This window comes from Manis pentadactyla, chromosome Y, assembly GCF_030020395.1.
Source record: "Manis pentadactyla isolate mManPen7 chromosome Y, mManPen7.hap1, whole genome shotgun sequence".
In the NCBI taxonomy this organism is placed as follows: Eukaryota; Metazoa; Chordata; class Mammalia; order Pholidota; family Manidae; genus Manis; species Manis pentadactyla.
Genome location: NC_080039.1, coordinates 35,669,601 through 35,695,807, shown reverse-complemented (window position 1 = coordinate 35,695,807; position 26,207 = coordinate 35,669,601). Strand labels below are relative to the sequence as shown.

General features: G+C 49.8%; 1 protein-coding gene across 3 annotated transcripts; it reads left to right on the top strand.

The window, feature by feature from the left end:
• LOC118935940 (CD99 antigen) lies at positions 1-25,519 on the top strand. Of its 3 annotated transcripts, XM_036932605.2 has the most exons (10): positions 558-707; positions 11,225-11,257; positions 12,160-12,204; positions 13,153-13,200; positions 13,796-13,864; positions 16,776-16,820; positions 18,025-18,072; positions 19,328-19,441; positions 24,830-24,886; positions 25,043-25,519. In XM_036932605.2, the coding sequence occupies exons 1-10, from the start codon at positions 644-646 to the stop codon at positions 25,066-25,068; spliced, it is 549 nt and encodes a 182-aa protein (XP_036788500.1). In that variant the 5' UTR covers positions 558-643; the 3' UTR covers positions 25,069-25,519. The 3 variants fall into 3 exon arrangements, with proteins under 3 accessions (XP_057352323.1, XP_036788501.1, XP_036788500.1); XM_036932606.2 differs by lacking the exons at positions 24,830-24,886; positions 25,043-25,519 and adding an exon at positions 22,441-24,493 and having other exon boundaries at positions 552-707; XM_057496340.1 differs by lacking the exons at positions 16,776-16,820; positions 18,025-18,072; positions 19,328-19,441; positions 24,830-24,886; positions 25,043-25,519 and having other exon boundaries at positions 1-707; positions 13,796-13,836.
• Positions 25,520-26,207: the final 688 nt, after the last annotated feature.

Sequence of the window (26,207 nt, the reverse complement as noted above, 5' to 3'; positions counted from 1 at the left end):
GTCCTAGGAGCGCAGGGCATCCACACTGTGCTTCACTTTGCGCCCCCTCGTGGCCCTCTGGGGGGATCCCATCGGGGGCCCTGGAGACATGGAGGGGTCTCCTACCGTCCTAAGAGAGGGGGTGTCCCTGCTTCCCGGAGAGGCCGCCCTGGAGCACCCCCGTTACAGGGAGGTGGAAAGGGCGCATGGGGAGGGTGGCACCCCCTCTCCAGAGGGAGGGTGGGGCTTTCACTTGCTCCTTTCGGGGCGTCCTGGGGTTGTTGGGGGCGGGTGGAGGGCCCCTCTTTCGGGAGAAGGGAGGGAGTTTCACTGGCTCCTTTCGGGCCCACCCTGCTCCTCCTCTTGGGGCAGACAGGGGGCCCCTTACCTTCCGGAGCGCAGAGGGGGGTTTCACTTGCTCCCCTCTGGACGTCCCCGGGTCGGGGACGCCCAGTTTCCGAGAAGGGAGGGGCCCCACTTGCTGCCATCCGGGAGACGCGCGCTCCCCGCCCTCGCCTCCCCGGGTCTCGCCGGATCGGGGGAGCGGGGCGACAGGAGCCCCCAGCCTCCCGGCCCCTCCGCACGCCCCGCCCCGGGCACCTCCCACCGCCGCAGGCCGCGCGCGCCACTCCCGGGACCGTACCCGCGCGGCGCCGGGCGCACCATGGCGCGCTGGGCCGTCCTCGCCCTGCTGCTCGGCCTGCTCGGCTCGCTGGTGCCCGCCCAGGGTGAGCGACTGGGGGCGCCCTGGGGGTGCGACGCCAGGGAGGGCCACGGGGCGCGCGGGGTGCTGGGGACGCGTACCTGGGGGCGCGCTGTGGGGGGCGCGTGCTTGGAACGCGCAGCCGGAGCGGGGGGCGCCTCGGTGGGAGCGGTCAGTGGTGGTGGGAGCACGTCCAGTGGGTTGGGGGCACATCGGGAGGGACCCCCGGGCCTCCCTCCCCGCCGGGCAGGAACGCGCTGTGCCGGCGGGCAGCCAACGCCCCGGGGAGGCGGCTGCGCTCTTTCTGCCACCTTTCTTCCTGGGCCTGTTGGAACTCAGCGCTCGTTGGCAGAGTCACAGCCTGACGTTTCGGGGGGCTGGGGCCGCGGCGGGCAGAATGTCCCCACGCGGGTAACTTTCCCGGGGCTCCGGACGCCCCCCATCCCCGCGCCCTCGCCCCGGGGCTCGGGCCCTGTGCGCCCCCCCCCCCCGCCGCGTGCACTCCCGAGCGCGCTCCCGCCCCGGCGCTCGGTCTGGACGCGGGGAGCCACGCCCTGCGTCCCCGGCCTAAATTTGGCCTCGGCTGGAGAGCCTGCAAACTGGGGGAGGGCGCGGGAAGAGTCAGGGAACACTTGACTCCCTGGAAACGACGCAAAACTGTATTCGTACCTCGGGGCTCGCTGGGCGCGCGGCTCTCCTGGAAAGCAACGCATTCTCAGCAGATGCTCGGGGCCCTAGGAGCTAATGCATAAACCCCAGAAAGTATCCAGAGAAGGAGCGCAACCCTCCCCGCCCCGCCCCATGACCCCCACGGGCCCCACCGAACCGGCCCTGTTTCTGGTCTCCCCCTTTTTAAAAGGAAAGTGGGGATCATGCTGTGCGTGGTGCCAGCAGCTCACCCCCAGTGAAAGGTGGTTTCCTGGTTCGTGTGCACTTTTCAGGACTGGTCCCACGGGGGAGTGGACACGTTTTAGGAACGAGAGACGGGACGGAAGGCCCGGTTTGTGCGGGGGCGCCTTTCCTTCTGTTGGCAGCTTAGCTCAGCACCAAGGGGCTGAGTTGTGCGTCCCGGGCTCCTGGCTTTTGTGGGGGGTGCATTTGCTAATGGATTATACTGCGTGTACCTTAGAAATGGTGCTTTCTGTGGCTGACTTTAGAGAAAATTGAGGGTGGCCCGTGACGGGTATCTTGCAAGCTTCCAGCTTGCAGGGGAGGCTCTGAACTTGGCTTCCTGTTTAGCATCAGGTGACTCAATGTCCTTATCATTCCCACCTGGATGCTGCAGGGGCAGGATTTCATCCTGGGGTGTTTGGGGTTTTCTTTCTTTTTTCTAAGCTGCTGTATTCCTTGGAAGGAGACCTACCCACAGAGTGTTTTCATCATGTACTAATTCTCCCCTGATTCATTCTTTACCAAGCACCTCTGTGTGCTGGGGCACCGGGAAATGAATTAAAAGTTTCTGGTGGGGGGAGAATGTACCATGCATGGGGGAGGAGAGCAGGTTAGTAGGACACAGGGACAGGGAAATGGTGACAGTCCCGTAATGCGAGATTGCAGTGGGGCAAGCTGGTCAGTTGTCGGGTGTGAGGGCGTGTCTGGGGTTTGACCGGTTCTCTAGTAATGTTTTGCCTGCCGACCTGCACCTGTCAGGGCAGCCTTATATTCTTTGGGACCCAAACAGTTCATTTTGTAATTTTTAGAGACACTCATAGCATCGCTAGCCCGGGATTGCCTGAATGGTGTTCAGAGAGTACCCAGCAACTCCAAGATCCTTGGTATTCTGGTGAGCTGCTGGTGATGATTTAGGGGCACAGGGGTGGGTGGGGTGGGTGTGTGGAGCAGGGGGGCAGGTTGGCGTGGGGAGCTGACTTGGATTCACAAGAGCAGAGGAAGGACTGAGCGTTAGAGTGTGGTCTTGAGGGCCCCTTGCCCCCCTTCCTTCCCTGCCGATCCTTCTGGGGCTGGTGGCAGGAAAGGGCTGCTCCAACCATGCCCGTGGGTTTTTGTCGGGGGAGTTGGCATTCCAGTTGCTGAAGGTCACAGCACTGCAGGGAGCCTGCTTTGCCTTCTGGCTACAAAAGCCAGGGGCCCCGTCTTCACTGAGGTGCTCAAAGCACTGGCCTGACTTCAGAGTCCTTGGGACCCAGGAACCCAGCAGTGCCTGTGGGACAGTGAGGATGGGGGACGGGGAGGCCCCACAAAGAAATACGACTTGAATTTGTCATAGAGCAGGGGGCCCTTGGAAGTGCCTGGGGACATGTGGTTTCCACTCAGAAGCTTAGGGCACAGAGGAGGCCACGGATGCTGCTGAGCACACACAGTGCCCAGGACGCCCCACCCCGGAAAGTGATTCAGCCCCACCTGTCGTGGGTATGGCTGAGGCTGATGAACCCTGGTGTCCTGGGTGTTAGAATTCAAGATTGTGTTGGTGGCTGGGGCGTGACCACGCAGGGTTCTTCCTAGGCTTAGGATAACCACATCCCAGACTCTGAAAGAAGCTGGTCGTCAGGGTGAGCTCAGCAAGGAGCCGGTGTGTAGTGGGTCCGAGATGGATCTGAATCCCTGACCCCACACTTCCTCACCACAAAGGCAGCTCTGTTCCCAGTTGCGGATTCTGGGCATCCTAAACCCACACTACCCAGGCAGTCCAAGGTCTCCCTGCAATTCCCTCCCCCCCTCCCCCTAGAAAGTGTGGGCATCATTTCTCAAGTGCGCTGATGCCTTTCGGCTCTGCCCCGTGGGTGTCTGTCTCGGCCTTTCCTGCAGAGGAAATGCTTCTCATCGTCCTGGCTGCCTGCGCATTTGGCTCTGATAAAAGCTAATTCATCTCCTTTATGTTGGTGTTTTGGCTTTTCCTCCATTCTGTTTATGATGCCTCAACACTTTTTTTTTGCATCTGGAGATATTAAAATACTTGATGTTGGAGGGCAGGGACAGGTACGTTTCTTGATCTGGTGACGTGCGAGGTGCATGCGCCCCCCCGGAGAGAAGAATGGAGTTAATCGAGGCCTGTGACCCCGTCCACCTTCGGGAGGCACGGTGGCATGTCATCTATGATATCTGGAATGTTTTCCAGCTTATTTCAACCCCTCCCTCCCCAGCCCCCCAGAAGACTGGGGTCCCACCCATGTGGAGATGGTGTCATTCATTCCCATGGGGAGTTTCCAATCACGATGGTTGTTTTAAGGGAAAAGAATCACATGTTTTTTATGACTTCTGAACAGGATGAGAAATCAGACGGATGCCTCTTCAGGGGCTCTCAATCACAGAGCCTTCTTGCTCCGCACCGAATGATTCAAATGCTCACATAGTCAGAGGCGTGCCTTTCCTGGGGCCCAGCCCTCACGGGGTTCGGAGCGCACATCGTGTACACGACGTGCCCCCGTGTACACGACATGTCTGCTGCACACGAAATCTGCAGCGCTGGCTCTGTGATCTTTGCCAGTCCTCGTGATGGGTGACAGAGTATGTGTGTATGGAGACATCTCCCCCAAGACCTTTTGGGAGCCTACAGTGGTTTGGGAAATAACATTCTGCAGACTGAGATGCATTTTCCAAACCTCAGAGGGTTACCCCTACTTAAAAATGAACTTCTGGCAAGCATTCTAATCAACGTGGACTAACAAGCCATTCAAACTCTTGTGCTGGTGTTATTTACTGCAGAGTCCTGCGTGGAGCAGAAAAGGTGGTGTTGGGGCTTTATAATCAAACACGCAGTCTTCCCACAACCCACAGAGCTTCCCCCACAAAGGCAGAAAGGAAAGGAAGTGGTGTTATTATTGAGTAAGCATAAAACCAGAATGTGCTGTGCATGCCTGGCATTGCAGAGACACAGAGAGATTTCAGGTGTTTGTGACCCTAAGTGGAGGCGCCCATTTAGCCGTTAAAAAGATGTATGTACGTTTGAAAAGGAATTTCAGAAATTCTGAAAGAGAGCAGAGAAGAGAAGTTTCTCCCCATATTTTCCATGGAGAGTCTTCGTTTGAGTTTTTATTCCCCTTTAAACCTTGCAATGCAAACACCCATTAGACAAAATCACCCTTAACTCTTAGGATGCACAGAACACGTTTCCGTGACAGTTGGCAATGTGAGCATTCTGTTGCGTCTCCCTCCTGGGGGGATTGGTGTGTTTGGGGGGGGGGTTGTGTGGGAGACCAAAGTGGGTGACCCTGCTTACTGTTGCCATATTACTTTTTGTTACGGGACACCCTCCGACTTGTCATGTTCTTTTCCATTTCTGCCCGTCTCTTCGTGAAAGGCGGTGACTAACCAACATTCCTATTTGTGTTTAGCTAATTCGTGGCATTTTTCACATCTCTAGAGGCAGAGGATTTCCTTTTCTTGAATTTCTCGTTCTTAACTCCTGGCTCCGTTCTTATACCAGTTCTGGGAGCTTGCACATGGGCGTGTTTTGGCTTTGTTTTACGATGACTCACCGTTGCCACCGTCCCTCGTGTGGTCTTGCTAGTGGTATTATTTTTAAAAGAATGCCCTAAACAGGAAACCAGAGATTTCCTGTTCCCTCTCCCCAGAGTCAGACACAAGCTTTCAAACCAGTGTTTGTCAGAATGGCAGGTTGGGACCCGTGGCTGGGCCATGAATTCCGTGCGTGGCCAGCAGCATCTGTTGAGAATAGATGAGAAGACAGCGTGTTCCCCAACAAGCATTGCTGAGTAAGCATCCATGGGGTTTTGTTTTGTTTTGTTTTGTTTTTTTGTTTTTTTGTTTCCATTCCTGTCCACCCTGGATGGACTGGCCAGGGATGGAAACTGCCTTGGTTACCACGGACGGCAGTCAGAAGACTCAGTAGCCCGTTGCAGATCTCAGCGCCCTAAATCACTTTGCTTTCTCAGTGTTGAAGGGTTGCTAGGATCCCTTCGTTTTGGGGAGCAACCTTAAAGTTGCAGTTGATCAGCAGCGTCTCAAAGAACAAAGTGATTACTCCAACGTGGGTTTTGCAAAAGACAATGAATTTTAATTCCTTATGGTAGGTAACCACTCTTCAGAAGGTAGCAGAGATGCCCGGCCACTATGTTCCGGTGCTCCGAAGGCATTACTCATCCTGGGATAGCAAACCTGGTAGCAAATCCAGGTAGGCAAACCAACCAATCTGTTGGTTTCTTCACACCACAGTCTCCCTGTTCTTGTCAGATGCCACGCTGGCAAACGTGGGTCCATATGGGATGCAGACGGAAGGTGCATGCGTGTGCATAGAACACAATGCACCGAGGTTGTTGATGGACAAAGAATAAAAAGATGATGTCTTTGGGGACAGATGGATTTGGGGGCATAAAGATTTCGCGCAAACTATGCAAAGAACCCAAATATCGCCGGTCAGCGTGTGCTGTTAGAGATCTTGTTTCACAGAAGGGCGTGGGTTCCATTCTAAATGTGAAGAAAAGCAGTGTTCTTTGCCGCAACTCAGCAGAAGGTGTATCTCACCAGAGACAAGGAGAGCTGTTAGGTGTTTAATGTGCCACGTGTAGAAGAGGAGAGGGTTTTGAGGGGCTCAGAGTGAGTGGACATGGGTATGGACAGCTGTTTCTGCACCATGTAGGCTGCGTGAGAGGTGACGGCTGACCCTCCCTGCCAAAGAACCTGCCTAAGGATCAGGGGCCTTGCTGGAGTGAGGGGACACTTGATGGATAGCATGAATGATTGATGGATAAGTAGATGACATGATGGATGGATGGATGGAGGCTAGATAGAAGATTGATCGATAGTAGGGAGATGATAGGGTAATGTAGGTGCATGGATAAAAGATAAATATACATAGATAGATAGGTACGTAGGTAGATGGTACATAGAACATAGATGATGGACAGATGATACGTAGATAGAAAAGAGGGAGAGATGCAGCAGCCTATCTTGAGTGGCTTCGGGTTGCGGGTGTGCGTTACATTATTGCTCTGAAGTCAGAAGGACCTCAGTAGCTAATCACGTCACCAGGCTTGCCATGTCCATGTTCCAACAGGATTAGGAGCTGGCACAAAGTTGGGAAGGAATCAGGGAGTGGGAATGACAGGAAGATTAGCCTTATCTGGAGTGTGGGTTCCACCCCCACATCCTGCTGCAGCAGAAAGCTTCCCTGTCTACCTGTTCGGATGCCGTTCCTGGCTCCCCCGGGGTTCCCCTCCCAAATCTCTCTCCAGGTTAGGCATATGTAGGTGACAGCGGATCAGTCAGGTCTGTTGGCTTACAACCCCCGTGTCTCCAGGGCTCCCTATTTGGAGCGTTCCTTGGTATTTTCTCCCACGCCTGCATGTCCTCCTTCATCCCTGTCTTTTGTGATATGGCCATTTGCCCAGACCGAAGACTGAAGACTCGCCCTTCACTCCCACCAACTCCATCCTCCTACGTCCCATCTGTTAGCAAATCCTGTCGGTTTCATCTTTTGGTTTTCTCCACCCATGTTCCTTTTTCCACTTCTGCTTTTTTTGTTTGTTTTTCCGAGACCCACACCCCTGACATATTTTTGGGTTGAGTGCAAGAGCTCTTAATTAGTTTCTTCCCTGGACTCCTCGGACACTTTCAAGGTCTCAGGACTTCTCTCAGAATATGTCTTTTTTTTTTTTTTTTAAATGTACAAGATCACATAGATTGGATTGCCAAGAGGAAAGCACTTCTGGTAAACCAGTTGTCCAATGTGTGGGCCAAGAAGCTGCCCAGGCTCCGCACGGCTCATCCGCCTGCCTCTCACCCTCCTCTTCTCTGTGCTGATGCCTGGATGACGGTTCCCAGTGCAGACCTGCCCACTAACCCTTCGTGGCCTCCAGGTTCTTGGCCCGGGTCCCACAGCTCTCGCTCAGGCCTCCCTGTGACGTCTGATGCATGCGGGATGGCAAAGCCTGGGCTCTGGGGCCACGGGGCTCAGGTGTGGGCAGTTGGCATGTGTACACAGCACCGAGTTCTCCAGGTGTGGCTGTGTGGCCCACAGAGGGCCGCCTGCCTGTAACGGGAACATGGCATGACCGGGGTGGGGGGGGAGGGGAGGGTGTTCTGTATCAGAACTCAACTCCATGTGGAGGAGAAGTCGCTGAATCCTGCTGGCAGACTTACCCAAGACCAGTCACTGGGGCCTCTCCAACTCCTTATGGCTTCCATGCTCGGTCCTCCTGCCCGTCAGTCCATCCACCCGCCTGTCTGTCCATCTGACCAGGTATCATTACTCCAGCCAGCCATCCATCCAGCCATCCGTGTATCATTATTTCCTCACCCACCTGTCCATCTATCAATCAACCTTTCTCCCTTCTTTCCTTCCATCCATTCACCCATCCATCCATCTTTCCATCTATCCACCCAGCCACCCACCCACCCATCCATCATCCATCCATCCATCTACCCATCTATCTATCCATCCATCCATCCATCCACCCACCCACCCATCCATCATCCATCCATCCACTTACCTACCCACCCACCCATCCATCCCTCCATCCATCCATCTACCCATCTATCTATCCATCCATCCATCCATCCACCCACCCACCCATCCATCCATCCATCCACCCACCTACCCACCCATCCATCCACCCACCCATCCATCCATTCACGCATCCATCCATCCACCCACCCACCCACCTGTCCGTCCGTCCATCCGTTCATTCATCCATCCACCTATCCACCCAGCCAGACAGCCAGACAGCCACCCACCCGTTTCACCTATTCCCCATCATTTATTATATTTAGGATCTATCTTTTACCATCTTTTATCTATGTTCACTATAGATAGAGAGTATGTCTTGCTGCTACCTGTCCATCCATACATCCGCATATCCGCCCGGCCTCCCATCTCCCCGCCCACCCGCACGCTAGTCCCTGGTGCTCTCACACATGCCTCCAGCCAGCACAGGTTGAATTCTCAGCAGTGTCTGTGTTCTCCATGCTGTTTCCTGGGGGCCCAGAGAAGACATGCTGGGTTGTCATCCTCTCTTCTCCACCTGGAGACAGACAAGCAGGGTGTCCGTTTTGGTGCAGTGTTGTAAAGGGGAGCAGGGACCACGGTGCCCCAGGCTGTTGGCAGAGGCTGGGTCCAGGTGGCAGCGTTTGAGATGAAGAATCCATAGCAGGCGTTTGCAGAGCCAGCATCATGTGGGTAAGGCCTGCAAACCCTGGTGGTGCCTGGGAGAAGAAATCTCAGCTTCATTCTGGCCCGGAAGGATGATAGATGGCTTCTCAGAGAAGGCAGCATTTTCTCAGGGCTTGGAGGCATGAATAGGAGTTTTCCTGGTATGGAAAGAAAGGATTGGCATTTATGGCAAGTTGAGGATCTGAACGAAAGCCCTAGGGTGGTCAATCTGTGTGACTCCCAGGGCCTCAAAACTCATCCGAAACATGCTAGGGGTGATTTCAAATTTTCGAGGGATACCCAGTGACACCACTTGGACGCCACAGGTACTGTGTGCTTGGCTTTGAATGAAAGTACCGTCTAGTCTCAATATGCACAGATTCCGTGTTTGCGCATTCACTGACTCGCTAAAATTTATAAGAGGTTCGTTATTCACTGCTGTCTGCGTTCACATAGTGGCAAGAAGTTTGAATCGCCTTTCGGCTCTGCAGCTGTCCACAAGTGTCCTTTGTGTGGTTGTGCGATGTTTTTGCGTTTTTGTGCTTTCTGCTTGTGACCCTGCTGTTTGCAGCAGCTCCGGGCTCCTCGGTGCAAGAAGGGTGGGGTGTGCCCTACGGAGAAGATAAAGAGCGTTACAGGAGTGTCTGTTGTGCGGGCGCTGGGCAGGGTGCTGTTGGCCCGGACCCCCACAGCGCAGAGGCGATAAACTGCCTTTCAATAGAAACGCATGTGAAACACGGTTATGTGTTCGTTGGCTGGTGAAAATGTGACCCGAGGCCACCGGGATAACCTGCTAATTCCCCCGGGAGCCAGTGACTAAATATTAGCTCGTTTGGTATTCCTACATCTTTACAAAACCTAAGTACCACCGATAAGGGACATCAAAGTAATTAGTAAACAGAACCGTCCAGCCGGTGTCTGGGCCTCGGGCCAGTTTCCAGACCCACAATGGGCTCCGTGGCCTGGTAAAGTTTGGGACCGGCAATGGGTCATTTTGGGCCGGACAGAACGGGTGGGGTGGTGACCCCTTTGAAGGAAGAACCATAGCTGGGGAGGTGGCTGGAGGCAGAGTTGGGCTTTAAGTCGGGTTCTGGGGCTTGGCTTTTGGGAAGCAATGCCTCGGTTTCCCGTTGGAGCAAGATTGAATTCATTGGGGTCCTGAAACCAGCGCCCTGCAGCAGGGGTGAGGGGACGAGGGTCCCGGGCCTGCGGGGTCAGCGTTACCCGGGGGCTTGATAGACAGGGGGAGTCAGAGGCCTGGCCTCAAGCCAGTCCATCAGAGTCTCTGGGTGGGGAGAGCCCAGAAGGTGTGTCCCCAAAGCCCCTTGACATTTCACTACATTCCCCAGGGGGTTTTCCAAAACCTGACGGAGCTCAGAGCGACCGCCCACCTCCCCGCAGAGTACAGAAAGGGCATTTCGAAGTAATTCATCCCTGGCTACAGAAAAATACAGTGTTTCCAATATTTAACAATAAAGTAAATTGCAACACCACTTACCATTGCATATCGCCCCTCACCTGAAGAGACTTGGGCCTGACTACACACGTCCTGTCTCCAGGGCCCTGGGCGCTGGCCTAGAATTACCCACATGTACTTCATTTATACCTGTATTTGTATAAGTTACAGGTTGTATAAGTTATGTAATTTATAACTGCACTCATTCTTATAAATATAGCTTAAGATTATTCTAATTTTATTCCTAGAATTCATTTCTAATGTATTTACTTGTATTTATATGATTTATAAACTCTGTGTGTATATTATAAATGACATAATTTATCATTATATTAACTGTGCAATTTCTAGATTTGTTATGGTAAATATCTGTGCTGAATCTCTATAACATTTCTATCTCATTGCTATACATAGTTACTTATATAATTCATAAACTCTATGTATAAGTTATAAATTATAGAGTTGAATTTGATATTATAAATACTTACATTTTATTTCTATTCTAATATAAAATGGCCACAGAAATAGTGTGAAATTGTTTCATTAAAAATGGCAGCCGCAGGGCAGAAGGCCTGGGGTTTCCCTGTTTGCTGGTATCGCAGGAGATTAAAAAGAATTTATGTGTTTTTCTGGGACATCTAGTGTTTTTTACAAGGAGTGTATTTTGTGCAATTACAGAGAAGTTGCTAACAAGAGGGATTTTTCTCTCCATGCTGTTTCCATCATGGATTGGAAAATATTCTTCCCTGATGTCAGAGGATCTACTTTCTAAGAAGAATGCACAGGCACAATCCCCATGTTTCCCTAAATTCATCAGTTGTTTCCAACGTAGCCTAACGTTTTCTTATTTTGAGGCATGAAATCGATTGAATGGAGAGAGAACTCAAAACCCAGCACACATTTTTGAAACACTGCTGGATACTCCAAACATCGCAAGACCCAGAAAAATATGCCCCTTTGAAAAAATTGTTTTCTTCATTTTCAAATGTATTTCTAACTGGGCTCTCTTTTCTCATAGATGAAGACTTTAATTTATTGGATGCCTTGCCTGGTGAGTCACAGGGATGGCATTTTTTTAAGTACGATGAACGTTTTATTTGAACATAAGTAAACATACAGTTAGAAAACGCAGGGGCTAAGCACACGGACAGTTGCTCCCCAACACAGCTGAAAATCCTCATATAACTTTTGAACCCCACACCCAAAAAAAACTTAACTACTAATAGCCTATGACTGACTGGAAGCCCTGTGGAAAGCATAAACAGTCAATTAATGCATATTTTGGCATTTATATATATGATAGATTGTATCCTTACAATAAAGTAACCTAGAGGAAAGCAAAGGTTTCTTGAAATGGTTGCAAACCTGCACAAAATTTCCCAATATGCTTATTGAAAAAAATCCACATGTAAGTGGACCCATGCAGTTCAAACCTGCATCGTCCAAGGGTCAGGTGTATATAAGGCACTTGAGAGGGACTGTCTCCGGTGGGCATGCTGACGTTCCGAGGTGCCCCACGCCTTTGCTGATGGTGTCTGTCTTTGCACGGCCACGTCCCCACGTGTCGGTCCCTGTGTGTAGCCACATTTCCTTTTTATGGAGGCCCTTGTCCTATAAGGGTGTGCCCTCATCCACTAGGAACTCATCTTAAAGCACAGACTGCTGTCTGCAGAGACCCTGTTTGCAGATGAGGTTCATGGAGTGGACGTGAATTTAGGGGGCATGTTATGCAGTTCAGGACACCTTCATAACTCTTGTGGGCCCGTGGAAAAGGCTTGAGTCCAAACCGTGGGTGGGGCTGTTCGCAAGAGCCTGGGCCACCGTGAGAGCTTTCCGGAAAGGGGATGTGGCAGACAACCTCCACCTTCTTTTTCCAAATAAATGGAACGCCTTTGAGAATTGACTCCATGTCCCAGGTCACGTTTTACTGACTAAAATGTCTTTTCTCTTCAGATAATGCCCCGAAATCCACTCCAGTCCCCAAAAAACCTTCTGCCGGTAAGAAGCAAATGTTCCTGGTATGTGCAGGGGATGGGGATGTCACTGCTGGGGTGCAGAGGGGGGCCCGGGTCCCCGAGAGCCGGACGGGATGTCAGCAGCCGGGGAGATGCGTGATTCAGGGGCTCTGGGCAGTGTCTGCTCAATACTTGTGTTCTGTTGTGATGGGACACCTTGGTTCATGTTTTTATTTCACAGTTTAATAGGTCTGGTTGAAAACAGGGCACTGCTGTGCGGTGTCACCTCTTGAGTGGGTGGATGACTGCCTTCTGCCCCATCCACAATTGGCTCCTTGAATGGTGCAGGTGTGCAGAGGGTGCTGAGAAGTAACTGTGAATGACTGGCTGAATTTGTACCATCACGGTCTCCTTGCGTGGGCTGTATTCCCACGCGGGATTCATGATAGCTCACACCCTTGTGTTGGCCGGATACACACGTGTCTCTGGAGGTAGCCAGAACTCGAAATGAGTTCTTAAAACTAAGAAGGCAGCCTTTGAACCATTATGAACGGTCCCATCCTCACGTGGAGTGGGCCCGGGTCCCTAGAACCACCTGGTAGGTCACGTTAGCCCAAATCTGAGCCAACATACCTATCCCTTCCCTGGCTGGGCCTTGCAGAAGTTTCTGGCCACTCGGTAGGAGTTGGTGGTAGGAGAACGGTCAACGGGACGTGCCTGCAGGCTGAGTTGGAAATCCACCTCAGTCCGTGAAGCATAAGGGATGTATACATTCGTTTCATTTGCGGGGGAGCGTGTCTTTGATAATTCTCTTCACAGGAGAATGACACGGACATGCTCATGGCTTTGCTGTTTCTGTGGCAATGTTGCTCAGGCTGATGTTCAGAAAAGTGTTTAGGGACGTGGAGAAGCAGCATTTAATGGGTTAGGAACTGACCTCTTTCCGTGTTTCACCCAGGACTTCGGTTTTAATGCCTGCTTTGCCTTTTAGATGGTGGTGGCTTTGATTTAGAAGATGCCATTTCTGACACAGGCCAAGGTAAGTCTCTCTATTCAGTATCCTAAGTGGTTGAATTGCTTATTAACAGCAGATTATTCTGATTTCCAAGAGCCTTCTCTCTTTTACAAGATACGTACAACTGAATTTTGACCAGGAGAACCTAGGGAATGGTGTGGTGGTGGTCTGGGTTCTTGCTCTGGTCCTATATGATGACTTTTGGGTTAAAACCGTCACAGCTGTGGAACACCACCCGGTAAGTGTGACCTCTGCCAGGGGTGCCCTCTTGGGCATGTGACCTGTGCCTTTGCTCTGACAAAGCCACATTCTTGGTTGAATGCTTCGTGGTGCCTTATTGAAAGGCATGATATGGTTTGGAGATGAGACCCACATACACGGGGCCTCACATGCCCTGTCACTGGCCCAGACACCTGCTTCAGTTCCCGTGGGAAATACGAGACACAGAGGCCTGCAGCTGGATAATGGTAGAAAGAAGTGGGCAGGTGGCCTGGGTGGGTCTCCCCAGCAGAGAAACGCACCAGTTTCTGACTGTTTGGTTAGACCTTCTGTTTGCAAACCCATGTTTTGTTGTGTTTACAGCAAAGTGCCAGTAATCGTAACACAGTATCTTTTACAGATGACCCAGGACAGCCTAACCCCCCCAAGCCGAAACCGAACCCTAACCCCAAACAACCTGGATCTTCCGGTAAGACCCCCACTGGCTCTGCGGGCCCACTCTGTATATTTAAGAGTACAGGGTTCCCACATCAGCCAAAGACAGGTAACTCCAGCTTCGTATGTGGTAACCATGGAGTCTGTGTGCAGGGTTAGTTTTTTTCCAAAAGACTTTTTTAGTTCGCTGATTTTACTGCCAAGATTTTATGGACCCTGTAAATAACTGAATGCAAGATTTTAAATACATAGAATCGATACGGTGCATGGTGTCTGCCGTGCTTCCCTTGTGGAGAAGCCATTGTGTTTTAAACCGTGTTTGCCTTTTTCTGGCATCCGTGTAGACTCACCATAACCTGACACCTGTTCTCCAAATTGAATTGCTTTTGCAATTTTAGCTTTCGAGCAGGTTTTTTGCATACATCTTTGTTTAATTTTGAACAGAGAGGAATATAAGTATCATTCACATTCTGTCGCTGTGAACATTGTGATGATTCCTCTCCCCAGTGTTGTCTGTCAGTGTAAATGAAATAGATTTTATGTAAACAGGTCCATCTTTCATTCATTCTGCCATTAATATTGTTTTTTGCAATTAGTATTCCATAAATGTCTTCTCATGCCATTGGACGGTATTTATCATATGGCTTTTGATGGCTGTTTTTACTGTCAGCTGATCCCTGATTTCAGAACATTACATTTCTTCTGATGTTTTAGAATTACGACTCATGAAACACCCCAAGTTTATCGTGCACTTTTGTTTTTTGGTGGGTTTTTTTTTACTATTCTAGAAGTTAGAGTGATTAGGTCAGTGTGTGTGTGAATAATGCTATAGTTTTTGGCATGTTTTTAAAAATTTGCTCCTAGAATTGTTACCACTATTCTGTCTCCATCCAGCCGTGGGCACAAATATTCCTTTCCTCACACCATCACCAATCCTGTTATTATACCAGAAAACCCTTCTCAGATCATGTAAAATATTTTTCCCGCTTACCACAGTTTCATGTCCTTACTTCTGAAATTCATTTCCGAAATTAAAAAAAAAAAAATTCAGCATGTCTATTAGCCACATATGGGTTTTCTTTTGCGGGTTTGTCACTTCTGCGTTATATTTTAAGGTAATCCAGCATTTCTTTGCTGATTTATAGGCCTACTTTATTTCTTTACAGATATCCATATTGTCAGTCATTTATTATGGAAGTTCTTTCCCACTTAATTTTTGCTTCTGAGTCATGTGAACAGTATTTTTTGACAAGCAAGACTTTATATACTTTTTTCCTCATGGTGTCCTTTATGCTTGAATGGCTTCCCTGCTTTTGGGGGGCTATAGATTTTTTCCTCCTAATGTCAGAATCATTTTGTCATTATTTTTCTCCCTTCTTGGGAAAGATCAAGCTCTCTATTTTCATTGGAATTGTTTATAACTATAATTCGATTTATAGAGCACTGACACATTTATAGCCTTGAGCTTTTTTCCTTGGGATTCTATTTTCTTTGTGCTTCTTTCTCCTAATCTTTAAATATATTTCTAAATTTTCCCCTAGTTTTTATTTGTTTCTATGAATATATTTTGATGTCCATTATCTTCCTGTTTATGTCTGTAATATAGAAATGAGTTTGTACATAGTTCCTCACTAGCCACTTAATGATGAACCCTTACTAACTTTGAACAATTTTCTTTGTTCTGTGGCTTTTTTAAGAAGCCTGTCATATTATTTGTAAATGATTTCTTAAAGTGCTCCCTGTTTTATGTTTATATTTTCTCTTTCCAATTTACTTCTCTCTGCATCATTTGGCCTTGGCTAGAAAACTCAGGACACCCTAAAATATGAGGGGAGAGAGCAGCCATTTGTCATTCCTGAATTTTAAAGCCCAAAGAAATGCACCTTTCAATAAAAGGAATGGTCTTTATTTTTAAAGCTAGATATTCATTTCATGAAGCATCTTTCTATTCTCATTCACTTCCATTTCTAGTTCCTAAACATGAATAAATGTTCGATTTAATCAGGTGCGTGTTGTCATCAAGGCCCGTGGCCTTTTTCTTTTTTTTCTTTTAACCTGCGACTATGACAAGGTATAGTGAAGGATGCCTTTACCTAAAATACATCTTTGCATTCATGGGATAAACTGTCCTTAATCATGATAGGTTTTATTAAACTGATGGGTTACATTTGTTGTGTATCAGCTAGCTGTTGCTACCTAACAAAACAGCCCCAAACCCACAGGCTTAAAAAAAAAAAACCTTAAAATTTGTTACATTGTTACATCTGACGAGTCTGTTACATTGTTACATCTGATGAGTCTGGGCTGGGCTTAGCTGACCCTGGCTTGGCTGTCACACCTCTGTGATTCAGCTGGTGGGACCTTGGGGGTGATTTGTTTGGGGTGGCCTCGGCTCGGATGACTGAGCTCATGCACATTTCCACTAGCTTTGTGCAAGCCCATTCTCAAGGGGCAAGGGCACGAGCCCCCAAAACATTTTTAATTATCGATTTGTCTCCCATTTTGCTAACCTCCCATTATCCAAGGTGAGTCACCTGGCCTCCCAGAGTCTAGGGGTGGACCAAATGGTCCACCCACCCACAATGGGAAGAATGGAAAATTAGTGCTCTTAGAAGTGCAATGACTCTATATCAGATAGTTCCTTTTGGGATTATTTCATTTATAATCATTGAGAAAATGGGTAGGCACTTTCAATTTCTGTGGGTGCCATTGTTTACAGGATTCACAGGTGAGTTTTGGGTAAGGCTTATTGTAGGGTTTTTAAAATAAATGGGGGTTTAGTTGTAGTTGCATATTCTGAGATTTCTTCCCTAAAGTAGTACTTGTTTTGAGTCCGCCCCATATCTGCTTTCGATCCTGAAGTTGTTTCCCCTCACTCCACGACTCCGGGACCCTCTGGACAGTTCCCGTGTGACCCATGACATTGTGTGTGTTTTCTCTCCTAGGTGGCTTTTCGGATTCCGATCTCGTTGACGGGACCTCAGATGGAGGTATGGTTACATCCTCATCTGTGTTTTTTCCTCTCTCCATTCCCTGTTGCCCACCTGCTGTTTAGGATCAGGCAGGGTCTAAAGTCTTAGCCCTCAGCGAAGTCACAGCTGTTTGGAAACCTCCTTTGGACCCTGCCGTTCACAGACAGGTCAAGGGCATGGACCATAGGACCTGCTCCACAGAGGCTGGTCCCTGGTTAAGACCGTCGGTATTCATGGGGATGGAGGCTGGCTGATAGGCCCTTACCAGACGTCTCGTAATCTAACCAATCACCCCATTCTGTTGTGACTATGCGGGGTTGCTCATGGTGTGTGCTGTTTCTTATTATTTAATGCATGTGGAAGTCACAGTCATGAGCATGAAGTGGTGGGACTTCACACAGATGACCCTGCTTGCCTGCATTACAACTAATAAAGCAAATTTTCTACCTCTCTCTTTAAAATCTTAGGTTGGTGTAGGGTCCAAAGCAGTTATTAAACATAAGTAAATAAGTATAGGTATGATAATATGTATGTTTGTAATAATTATATTTGTGTATATTTATTTATAGTTGACCCTTGAACAACGTGGTTTTGAACGGTGCAGGTCACTTACATGGATTTTTTTTTCCAATAAGCATATTCAGAAATTTTGTGGAGATTGGCAACCCTTTAAAAAAAACATTTTCTTTTCTCTAGCTTACTTTATTCTAAGAATACAATATGTGATACTTATACAAAATATGTGTTGGTTGTTTATGTTATCATAAGGCTTCTGATCAATAGTAAGCTATTAGTAGTTAAGATTTGGGGGAGTCGAACGTTATACATGGATTTTTGACTACATGAGGGACTGATGCCTGTAACCCCTGCATTGTTCAAGGGTCAAATGTCTATATGTTTACATATGGTTCGTTTTAATATGTATTTATATATACTGAGAATATATATATTCTCAGTATATTATAGCGAGTTTTGGGTGGGCTTCAGGGCCCTGGCTGGGGAGAGGGGACAGCTCCCAGGACCCCCCTGGAGCCCACCGTGGGGCTGATCTGAGTCGAGAGCTGAGCCTGGTTTTCAGGGAAATGGGAGAGAGAAGATACCATCCATAGCACAGGGATATCCCCACCCATGAAAGAAAAAGGGCTCCCTAATATTAAATGGCGGTATCAGTGCCAGACTTATTTCTGTTAAGGTTGTCAACAAGCCTGTTCCTGTCTTGCAGGCGGTGGGGGTAGTGGCGGCCGACACAGCAACGACCAGGATGGGCAGGGTATGTACACCTGGTGTCTGATGTCTCAGGTTACCCATATGTGCTTTTGGGAAAAGGTGGAAGACAGGAGTCAAGACATAACCTTTAGCCTTTGCTGGCACGAAGTGGGGTTGCTCTGTGCCCCGTACATGTTGAGCACCCGGCTGAAGTAGCTGGTTGACATCCTCCATGTCCTCGGCCAGAGATGCTGACATGGCCCGCATTGCAGTTCAGGGAGCTTAGCAGCCTCCCAAAGCACCCTGAGAAGGAATACCATGTGTATGACCCAGGGTCCCCCGGAGAAACAGAACCAGTGGGGTACACATAGGTACACACAGATTTATTCTGAGGAATTGCCTTCTGCCTTAAGGGTCTAAGAAGGGCAGAGTCTGTCTCCTGCAAGCTGGCGACCCAGGGGAGCCCGTGGCGTGGTTCAGCCCCACCAGCAGTGCCTGATTTTGCTCTAACCAGACCCTCAGTGGTGTGTATGATGCACATCTGCCTTGGTGAGGGCCGTCTGCTTTCCTGAGTCTGTGGACTCAAATGTTCATCTTTCCTGGAAACACCCAGATGGACACACACAGAAATAATGTTTTCCCAGCTCTCCGAGCATCCGCCAACCCCATCAAGTTGGCACATGACACTCTTTCCTTTATGCACGGAGCCGGTGTCTGTGTACCCACCATACTGTAGACACAGGACGGAGGTAGTCTGAGAATGACTGGTAGCGGATGGAAACACCATCGTAGCAAAGCACATGAATGTTACGAAGGGTCAGTGGCTTTGATGTTTTGCAAAGGGCATGCAGAGCTGAGATCCGGCTGCATGAGGCCGCTGGCTGCTTACTGGTCCCCACCTGGACACTTCCACTCTGAGATGTGTTCCCTCGCCGGCAACTTATCCAGCTGTTAGGACCGTGAACTTGTCATGGGGCTGGGGAGGAAGCAGGTTTGTCCCCCTGAAAATCAATTCCTGGGGGAAACAGTACACATAGTAAAACGAATTCCAATTCCACATGTCACTTTTGGGGGTCAGGAAGGAGGTGCCCCTCGGTGGGGCAGTATGGCTGGCCTCTCGTATCATGCAAACAGATCCGAGGCTGTGTTTGGGAACTGGGCAAGACCCAGGAGGGGTCCCCTCCACGGTTGCCCAGGGGCCCTGTATCTCGGTGCCCAGCCTCACCTTCTCCCTGTGGGCGGGGCCACCAGCCACCTGCCCCGCGGTCACCTGTCCGTGACGGCTCCCCAGTGACTGCGCCCTGTGCTTCCTCCCACAGCTGACGCCCCTGGGGTGGTCCCCGGCATCATTGGGGCTGTGGTGGTCGCCGTAGCTGGAGCAATTTCTAGCTTTATTGCCTACCAGAAAAAGAAGCTGTGCTTCAAAGAAAATGGTAAGGTTTTCACCGCTTGCCTCCTTTCCTGTGTGCCTTGCTAACTTGAAAACGGTGCTTTCTTAAACAAAAGCAAAAGAAGCTAACACAAAACCACAACTAGGTTGGCATGGAACATGTGCAAGGTGGCTGGTAGTTGGTAAAATCGCTGGAGTCCTGGAATCGGACATTATCGTTGTGCTGCCGGGGCTGCTCTGCGCCCGGCGGCGTAAATGTTTCTATTAGTAACGGTCCAGTCCTTGGGCTTTCCATCAGTAAAGGGGGGGTGCTGGCAGTCCGTACGGCATAGGGCTTTCGTGAGGATCCATAAGGTGGGTGTGAACATCCTGATGGGCCACCCGGCAGGGAGCAAGGGTTGAAGAAATGATTTATTCCTCATCGTTTACCACCACGATTATCTTCATCATTGTTAACAAGGAGTGATGGCTGTTGGGGTGGGAGGCGCCGCGTTCTCACCACCCAAAGGAATTCAAATGGAAACACGGCAGCCAGTCCGAGTTCTGCTAGAAGTCGGTCCCCACGGGTACCGGGAAGGCTCTTGGACGGGACATAAGATTTGTAGAACGTGGACAGTGCCACGCTTCCCGCACACTGATGGGAGCCCCATCATCATTTTGGAACCTTATATGCAGAGTCCGTAAGTCTTGTAGGATTTGCCGTTGGGTGTCAGCAGGTTCTGCCGTGCACACAGCTAATGTTCATGCATCTCTGGACCAACTTCACCCTGGAAAGTCTACCGAGGGGTGCGCTGTGATGTGGTTTGTTGGGGGAATGTTCCGTGGACTGTGGATGGGCCCCCTCCACCTCCTCAGACCCTTCTGAGGTCTTGGACGTCTCACGCTACCTACAACATTTTATTCCTGTTCAGCCCCTGCTCTCACCCACGTAAAGGACCACCAGCCGAGGGCTCTAGGGAAATTCCCAGAGATGTGCGTCGATGCCGACTGAGGCCAAGTTCGACTGCGGGGCTGGAGTTTCCCCTTCGTCTGCCATCATTCTGGAGTTTTAGGTCCACACACAGGATTTAGAGCCTGACATGGAAAATGCTACACAGCTCGTGGATTCAGAGGCTCAAACAAGCCGCTGACCTTATGTTCCTCTCGTGGGCGTGAACGCTCAGGGTCTCTGGCTATGTCTTATTTCACACACGGGACCGGGTGCCTCACATCTGCTCAGGGAAACCCCACTTGGTTGGGCATCAGGGGCCCAAATGGCAGATGACCAAGGTGGAGGACATGCCCCGAAAAGAAGTACAACTGGAACCGAGAAGAAAAAAGAGCAAGTGTGTATTTGAGCTCCGGTGCGGATCTGGAGTCGGAAGCGTTTCTGTGACCTTGGGTACAGGACGGCGGAACCCTGGGATATTTGTGTGCCAAGGTAGAGGGACTTGAGCAAGCATTCAGGGGTCTCAATAGACTCACCATTGTCCAGGATTTGGAAATGGGATTCAGAAATCAGGAAAAGCAGCCATTCTCCCTCCCAACCCATCCCTGGGTTTATGCTCTTTGGATGAAGTGCTTTGTCCATCACAGGGGTGGGGCAGGCACGGAAACGCAACAGCTCCCCATGTAGGAGTAGTTGGACTTACAATGTTCAAAAATAAATGCGTCCTTGTTGAAAAATTCGCTGAGGGCAGTCTAGGGTTTATGCTTCTGGGAAGCTGGCTATATTCATTTCCCCAGAATATTTCCTGTGAACTTAAATTCTTAAGCCAAATGAATGTTAGGTGTCACCTTAAGTCTTCATTTGCTTTCTGATTTTCATGGACGTTGTGCCTTTGAGCTTATGTAGATGCACAAAGAAAAGGGCAAAAAAAGGAAACCATGTACTGATTCCAGGAACTGGGGACTTTTGTGTCCAGCCGTATGAAGCCCAGCGTGAACACAAAGAAAATTAGGTGGTGGTGTTTAAACAAGCAAGGCTTCAGGGCAGAAGAGAGAGCATTGCTGTGACTACCTGGGTAGGCATTTCAGCATTTACACTTGATACTGAAAAGTGAATTTAGCATGTGGTGCAGTTCCATGCATTTATGCACAGAGATAGAGCTGAAGTGTGAATCCGGGTACTCGGTGCATAAAAATCCTACGACTTTCAGGGTCTGTGCAGGGCTGTTGGGTGGGTTTTATTTCTGGGATGGTCCCATTCACCCATATATAGTTGTGAGCTTGGAGATTGGATAAGAAGGATGTGGCCACCGCCAGCCTTACTCCTTGAAGAAACCTTCATGTTCCCAGAGGGGCCGTTCACAGTGTGATTTCCCAGGACTTTGTCCTTATAGTGGAGTTTGTGGGAGCTCTTGAATCTGCATCAAGACGCAGGTGGGTTTTCCCAACACCGCAATACATCAGTCACATGGCATCAGCCTCGAGAGAAATTCATGTAAGAGCCTTTCTGTTATTATGGTTTGAGCTGACGTATGAAAAAGATTTCCGTAGCCAGTGAGCACAGATGGATCGGGCCTTTATTCCTAAAGGCTGGGATTCGTAGTCCTGAGAGTTTCATGTGCTTTTCATCCAAATGACGGATGCCGGCCCATGGAGGTCGTTTTTGGACACAGGCTCAGGGTGGACATGCATCTGGCATTTTGACATATTGGCTTCAAGAAACTGGTGCAGGGGACGGACCCACTTGGATGGAGCTTCGCCTTGCGTTTTGTCTGTTGGTGTGAGCAATGCTGCTCCGTGTGCCAGGCCACTAACTTCTTTTGCTCCTGGGCACGTGCACCCGCTGTTTGCAGCATCCTTGGCCAGTCGCAGTTTCTGGCAGCTTTCAGGAAATGAGCTCCCGGCATGTCCCCGGCCTTAATTTCCGTTCCCACTCTGCCCTTAGCTTCCTTTGCTGATGGGTCTGGAAGCCTCTTCCTGCTTTTCTTCTGAGCATCTTTCTAACATGTAGCACCCCCGGGAACGTGGGCACACGCCTAAAACAAACCTGTCGCAAGTTTACTTTTGTTTTTTGTTTTTGTTTTTGTTTTCTCTTTTTTCAATCTTCCGTTTCAGATGAGCCGAAGGTCTAGGGACAAGCAGAAAGCCCCGTGCAGGCCTCAAGATCGAGCTGTCCGGTCAGCGTCTGCCCACGGAGACCCAGACTTTTTATAAAGCAAACTGTGGCATTTGTCTCCGCTCGAGCTAAATGGCACGGGGATGCGATTCTCCCGGACGGCAGTCCGTCCCTTGAATTCTCTCGGTTTCCTCCATTCTTCATGCACAGAAGCTTATTAGATAACCGCACAGGTGGCCTCAGAAAATGAAGAGGATCGCAGATATTTTCTTTGAAACATAAGCCCAACAGCATGGGAGAGAGTAGCTTCCTTGACTGACTTGAGTTCCTCATGATCGATGGGTGACTCAGGGATTGGGCAGGGGGGGTGGGGGCGACCACCACCCCCCCTGCTGCATCCTGGGGCAAACCCCACCCCCTTTGGGTCGTAGAGTTGATCCTTTAAGCCACCGATGGAGGTGGGGACCCTGTCACGCCACAGCCCCTTGGACTTCTTTGTCGTGTTTTTACTCCGTTTCTCGTGAGGCAATTCCTAATGGTCGCTGATCAGGTTTTCCCAAGAAGGGAACTTTCAGTTCCCAGGGGGAGGGAAGAAAAAAATCCACATTTTTAGGAATAAATAAAAATCTCACGATTTAAACATTGTAAGGTCAGTGGAGAAGGGGTAGTGGGTATTCAGCCTTTGTTGACACCTGAGAATTTTTGTGTGCCTGAGTGTCCCTTAAGTTGGATTTTTATTCCCCTTCCACATGTGACTGTCCCCTTTTTGGGCATAAAAATTACTTTTCTCCTTTTGACGAAGTGCTGGCATTGACTGTAATGTCCCTCCTGGGCTGGGATGGGTGGTAGAGATTTCTGAACCGAGTGGCAGGTTTAGGGGCTAGTGTGACTGGTCCATTGGGAGGAGGGTTGGGCGCCCCACAATGAGGAAGTCCTTTTTGGGGGACGGGGGAGTCCCAGCACAATTCAGGGGTCCCCTGGAGCTTGACAGAGGTCACCTGGATGACCTTCTGGCTGTTTGGACGATATGTGCACAGGTGTCTGCGTTCTGATAAAGGAAGCCTGTGCCCCAGTCAGCCCCATCAAATCCTTCTGTGCCCCCTAAAAATAATGTCACCGTGGCCCCCAAAATCAGGCACTGCTAGACAAACCCCTGGTACACCTGTGCCAGTTTTGGCACCAAGGTCGTGGCAGACAGATCTATAAAGAGACCCTCTAAACGCTGCTCTAATAACTGCTAATGGTCCCTACCCTGAAAGGAACCTGTGGTAATTACTTTAACAGTCTGAGACCCAGCGTGTTGGCCTCTTAAATTGTAAGGTTGACTTGGGAGGATTCATGAAGCATCTTAGGGAATCTGTTCTCCGGCTTCTGTCCCCTGCACGTATCTGTTCAGAGGATGTAGAACTTAAGATGCCTTCTATTGGTCCGAAATAATGTTGGTCCCAGAGGATCTTACCCTCCTGCTATGTCATTCCACATGGTCTTTTTTTATTTTTTCCCACGGAGCCAGATTTGACAGGTTGTTTCATGGCCCTATTAGAATATCTTTGTCCTTAGCCACCTGCATTTTTTTTCTTGGTCGGTTCAAATGATTTGCCCTGTGAAATGACCGCAGATTTAGGATTTCTTGCCCCGACGGTTTTCTCTAACACGGACCCGAGCTTTTCACGCACCCCACATCCTGCTGATGCAAAGCACAGTGTTTGCAGTCACTGCTGTGTAATGCTTCTCGCGAGCTCTTCCCTGTGGGCATTGTTCTTTATTTTTTAAATGTAGGTTTTGAGTCTCCCAGGGGTCTCCTTACAGACGACTGCATTCATTCTGTGCCTCGCCCTGCTCCGTGTTTTTCTGGGACCTGGGTGCAAATCATGTTGTGCGCTGTTCATGAAGGTGTTGCAAGATGGTGCATTTTCACAAAGATTGAAGCTTTGCGGGTGGAAAACAAATGCTGGTGAATGCGGAGAGCTTGTGCGGGTCCCTTTTACGCGGAAAACGCTTACGTTGTCTTAGCAACAGTGCTGTTGAGAAATAAATATATTTTGTCTGTGACTCCCGAGTGCGTTTTGAATTCTGTCGCCTGTGCTGTGCACCCGGGAGAACCTTTGGGGGCATGGTTGTGTTTTCTGTTGATGTGTGTTTGAGAAATGTGCCGATAGAAATTTGGAAGTAAGAGATGGGTAAAAGAAACACAGCAACTGAGACGCAAGAGTGCCCAGGGCTGGTGAGCTTGCGATGCCCCTGACTGGGCCGTCCTCCGTGGCCTGGTTCCCAGTGCATCGCATCACTCATGCTGCTTTGGGGATGGGCGGCCGGGAGGGTAGGGGGTCCATCACCCCGAGGCTGCCCCCTTTAATCACCCCCTTGGGATTTTCTTCTTGCTTTCAGCCAACCAAGGCGAGCTCAACATGGAAAACCATCCGGGCAGCAATGCCGAGCCCCCCGGTGAGCCGGGCTGTTGCCCGTCCCTTTTCTTTGCCATTTGCTTTCCTCTGCCCCCACCCCACCTTCTGGCCTGCCCCAGACCCTGCCCATGGGGTTGGATGGCTTCTGCGGCGTCCCGTGGTTTTCTTGTGAAACGGGGTCCCTTCCTCTTGGCAGTTCACCGGACTCTGCTAGAGAAATAGGAGCTGGGCCATGGAGCCGGCCCCCCCAGGCTCCCCGCCGGATCACCAGGCCCACCACGCCAGCCCTGGCCATCCCGGGCCTTCGCTCCCACCGGGAGTCTGCTTGGATCTCGAGTTGCCCGTCGCCGGTTGGGTTGATGCCGTTGACTAACCTTGAGTTTTGCATCCAGAAGGGAATGGCCATCATCTCCCCCGTAGCCCTTGGGGGCTTCCTGTGGGAAGTGAAGGGCTCCCCATTACAAAGCCCCCGACATTCGAACATCGACCCCACCGAGGTCCCCCGACCTGGAACTCTGGGCCGTGTACAAATGACACGTCCGTTGAACGCGTCCGAAACGTCCCCAGCATTGACCCTTTACAGAGTGGGGTAAGACTCCATGAGCTTCCTCACGGCTTCCATTGGGTAGGAACTTTTTCACATAAGACTAATAAAAAAGAAATTAGAAACCAAGTACTTTTTCCTTAAATGTTTTGCCAGGGGGTGACTTTGCACCACAGACAGGCTATGGAGAGGAGGGAGGTGGACCCCGTATTCTCTTTTCTAGTCTGGAAGACATATGATCGACGTGTGTACCAGCTCTTAATTTCTGGGGTTTTTCTTTCTCTGCCAGTTTCCTTACCCTGTCGCACTGGGGACAGACTTCTCAGCATTCAGATACTCCCCTGCATCGGCTACTCCATGCGTTCAGATATTCACCATACATTCAGATTCTCCTATGCATTCTGATACCATGAATTTAGATACACCCCTTTGTCAACTACTCCCCATGCATTCAGCTCTTCCCCTGCATCAGCTGCTCTGCATGCATTGAGATACTCCCTTGCAACATGTATTGCCCCGCATGTTGCATTAATGTCTAAAGTTGTGTTTGTTAGGCAAAAGGGTGTGGGCATATTTTTTTTTTTATGAGTACTGCCCAAGCATCCTCCAAAGATGTTGTATAAAATCATGGTACCTCCCCCCACCAATGGTAATGGCGTCTCAGATCTACAAACTTTCTGATCATTGCTAATCTATTAATTGAAAAAAAATCAAACCAATTGTTTTACATTGCATTTCTCTTCACACAAGTGAGTTTGAGAATCTGTGTGTGGAAAACCCATTTCTGTGGCAGCCATTTTAATTATGCCCTCTGCCA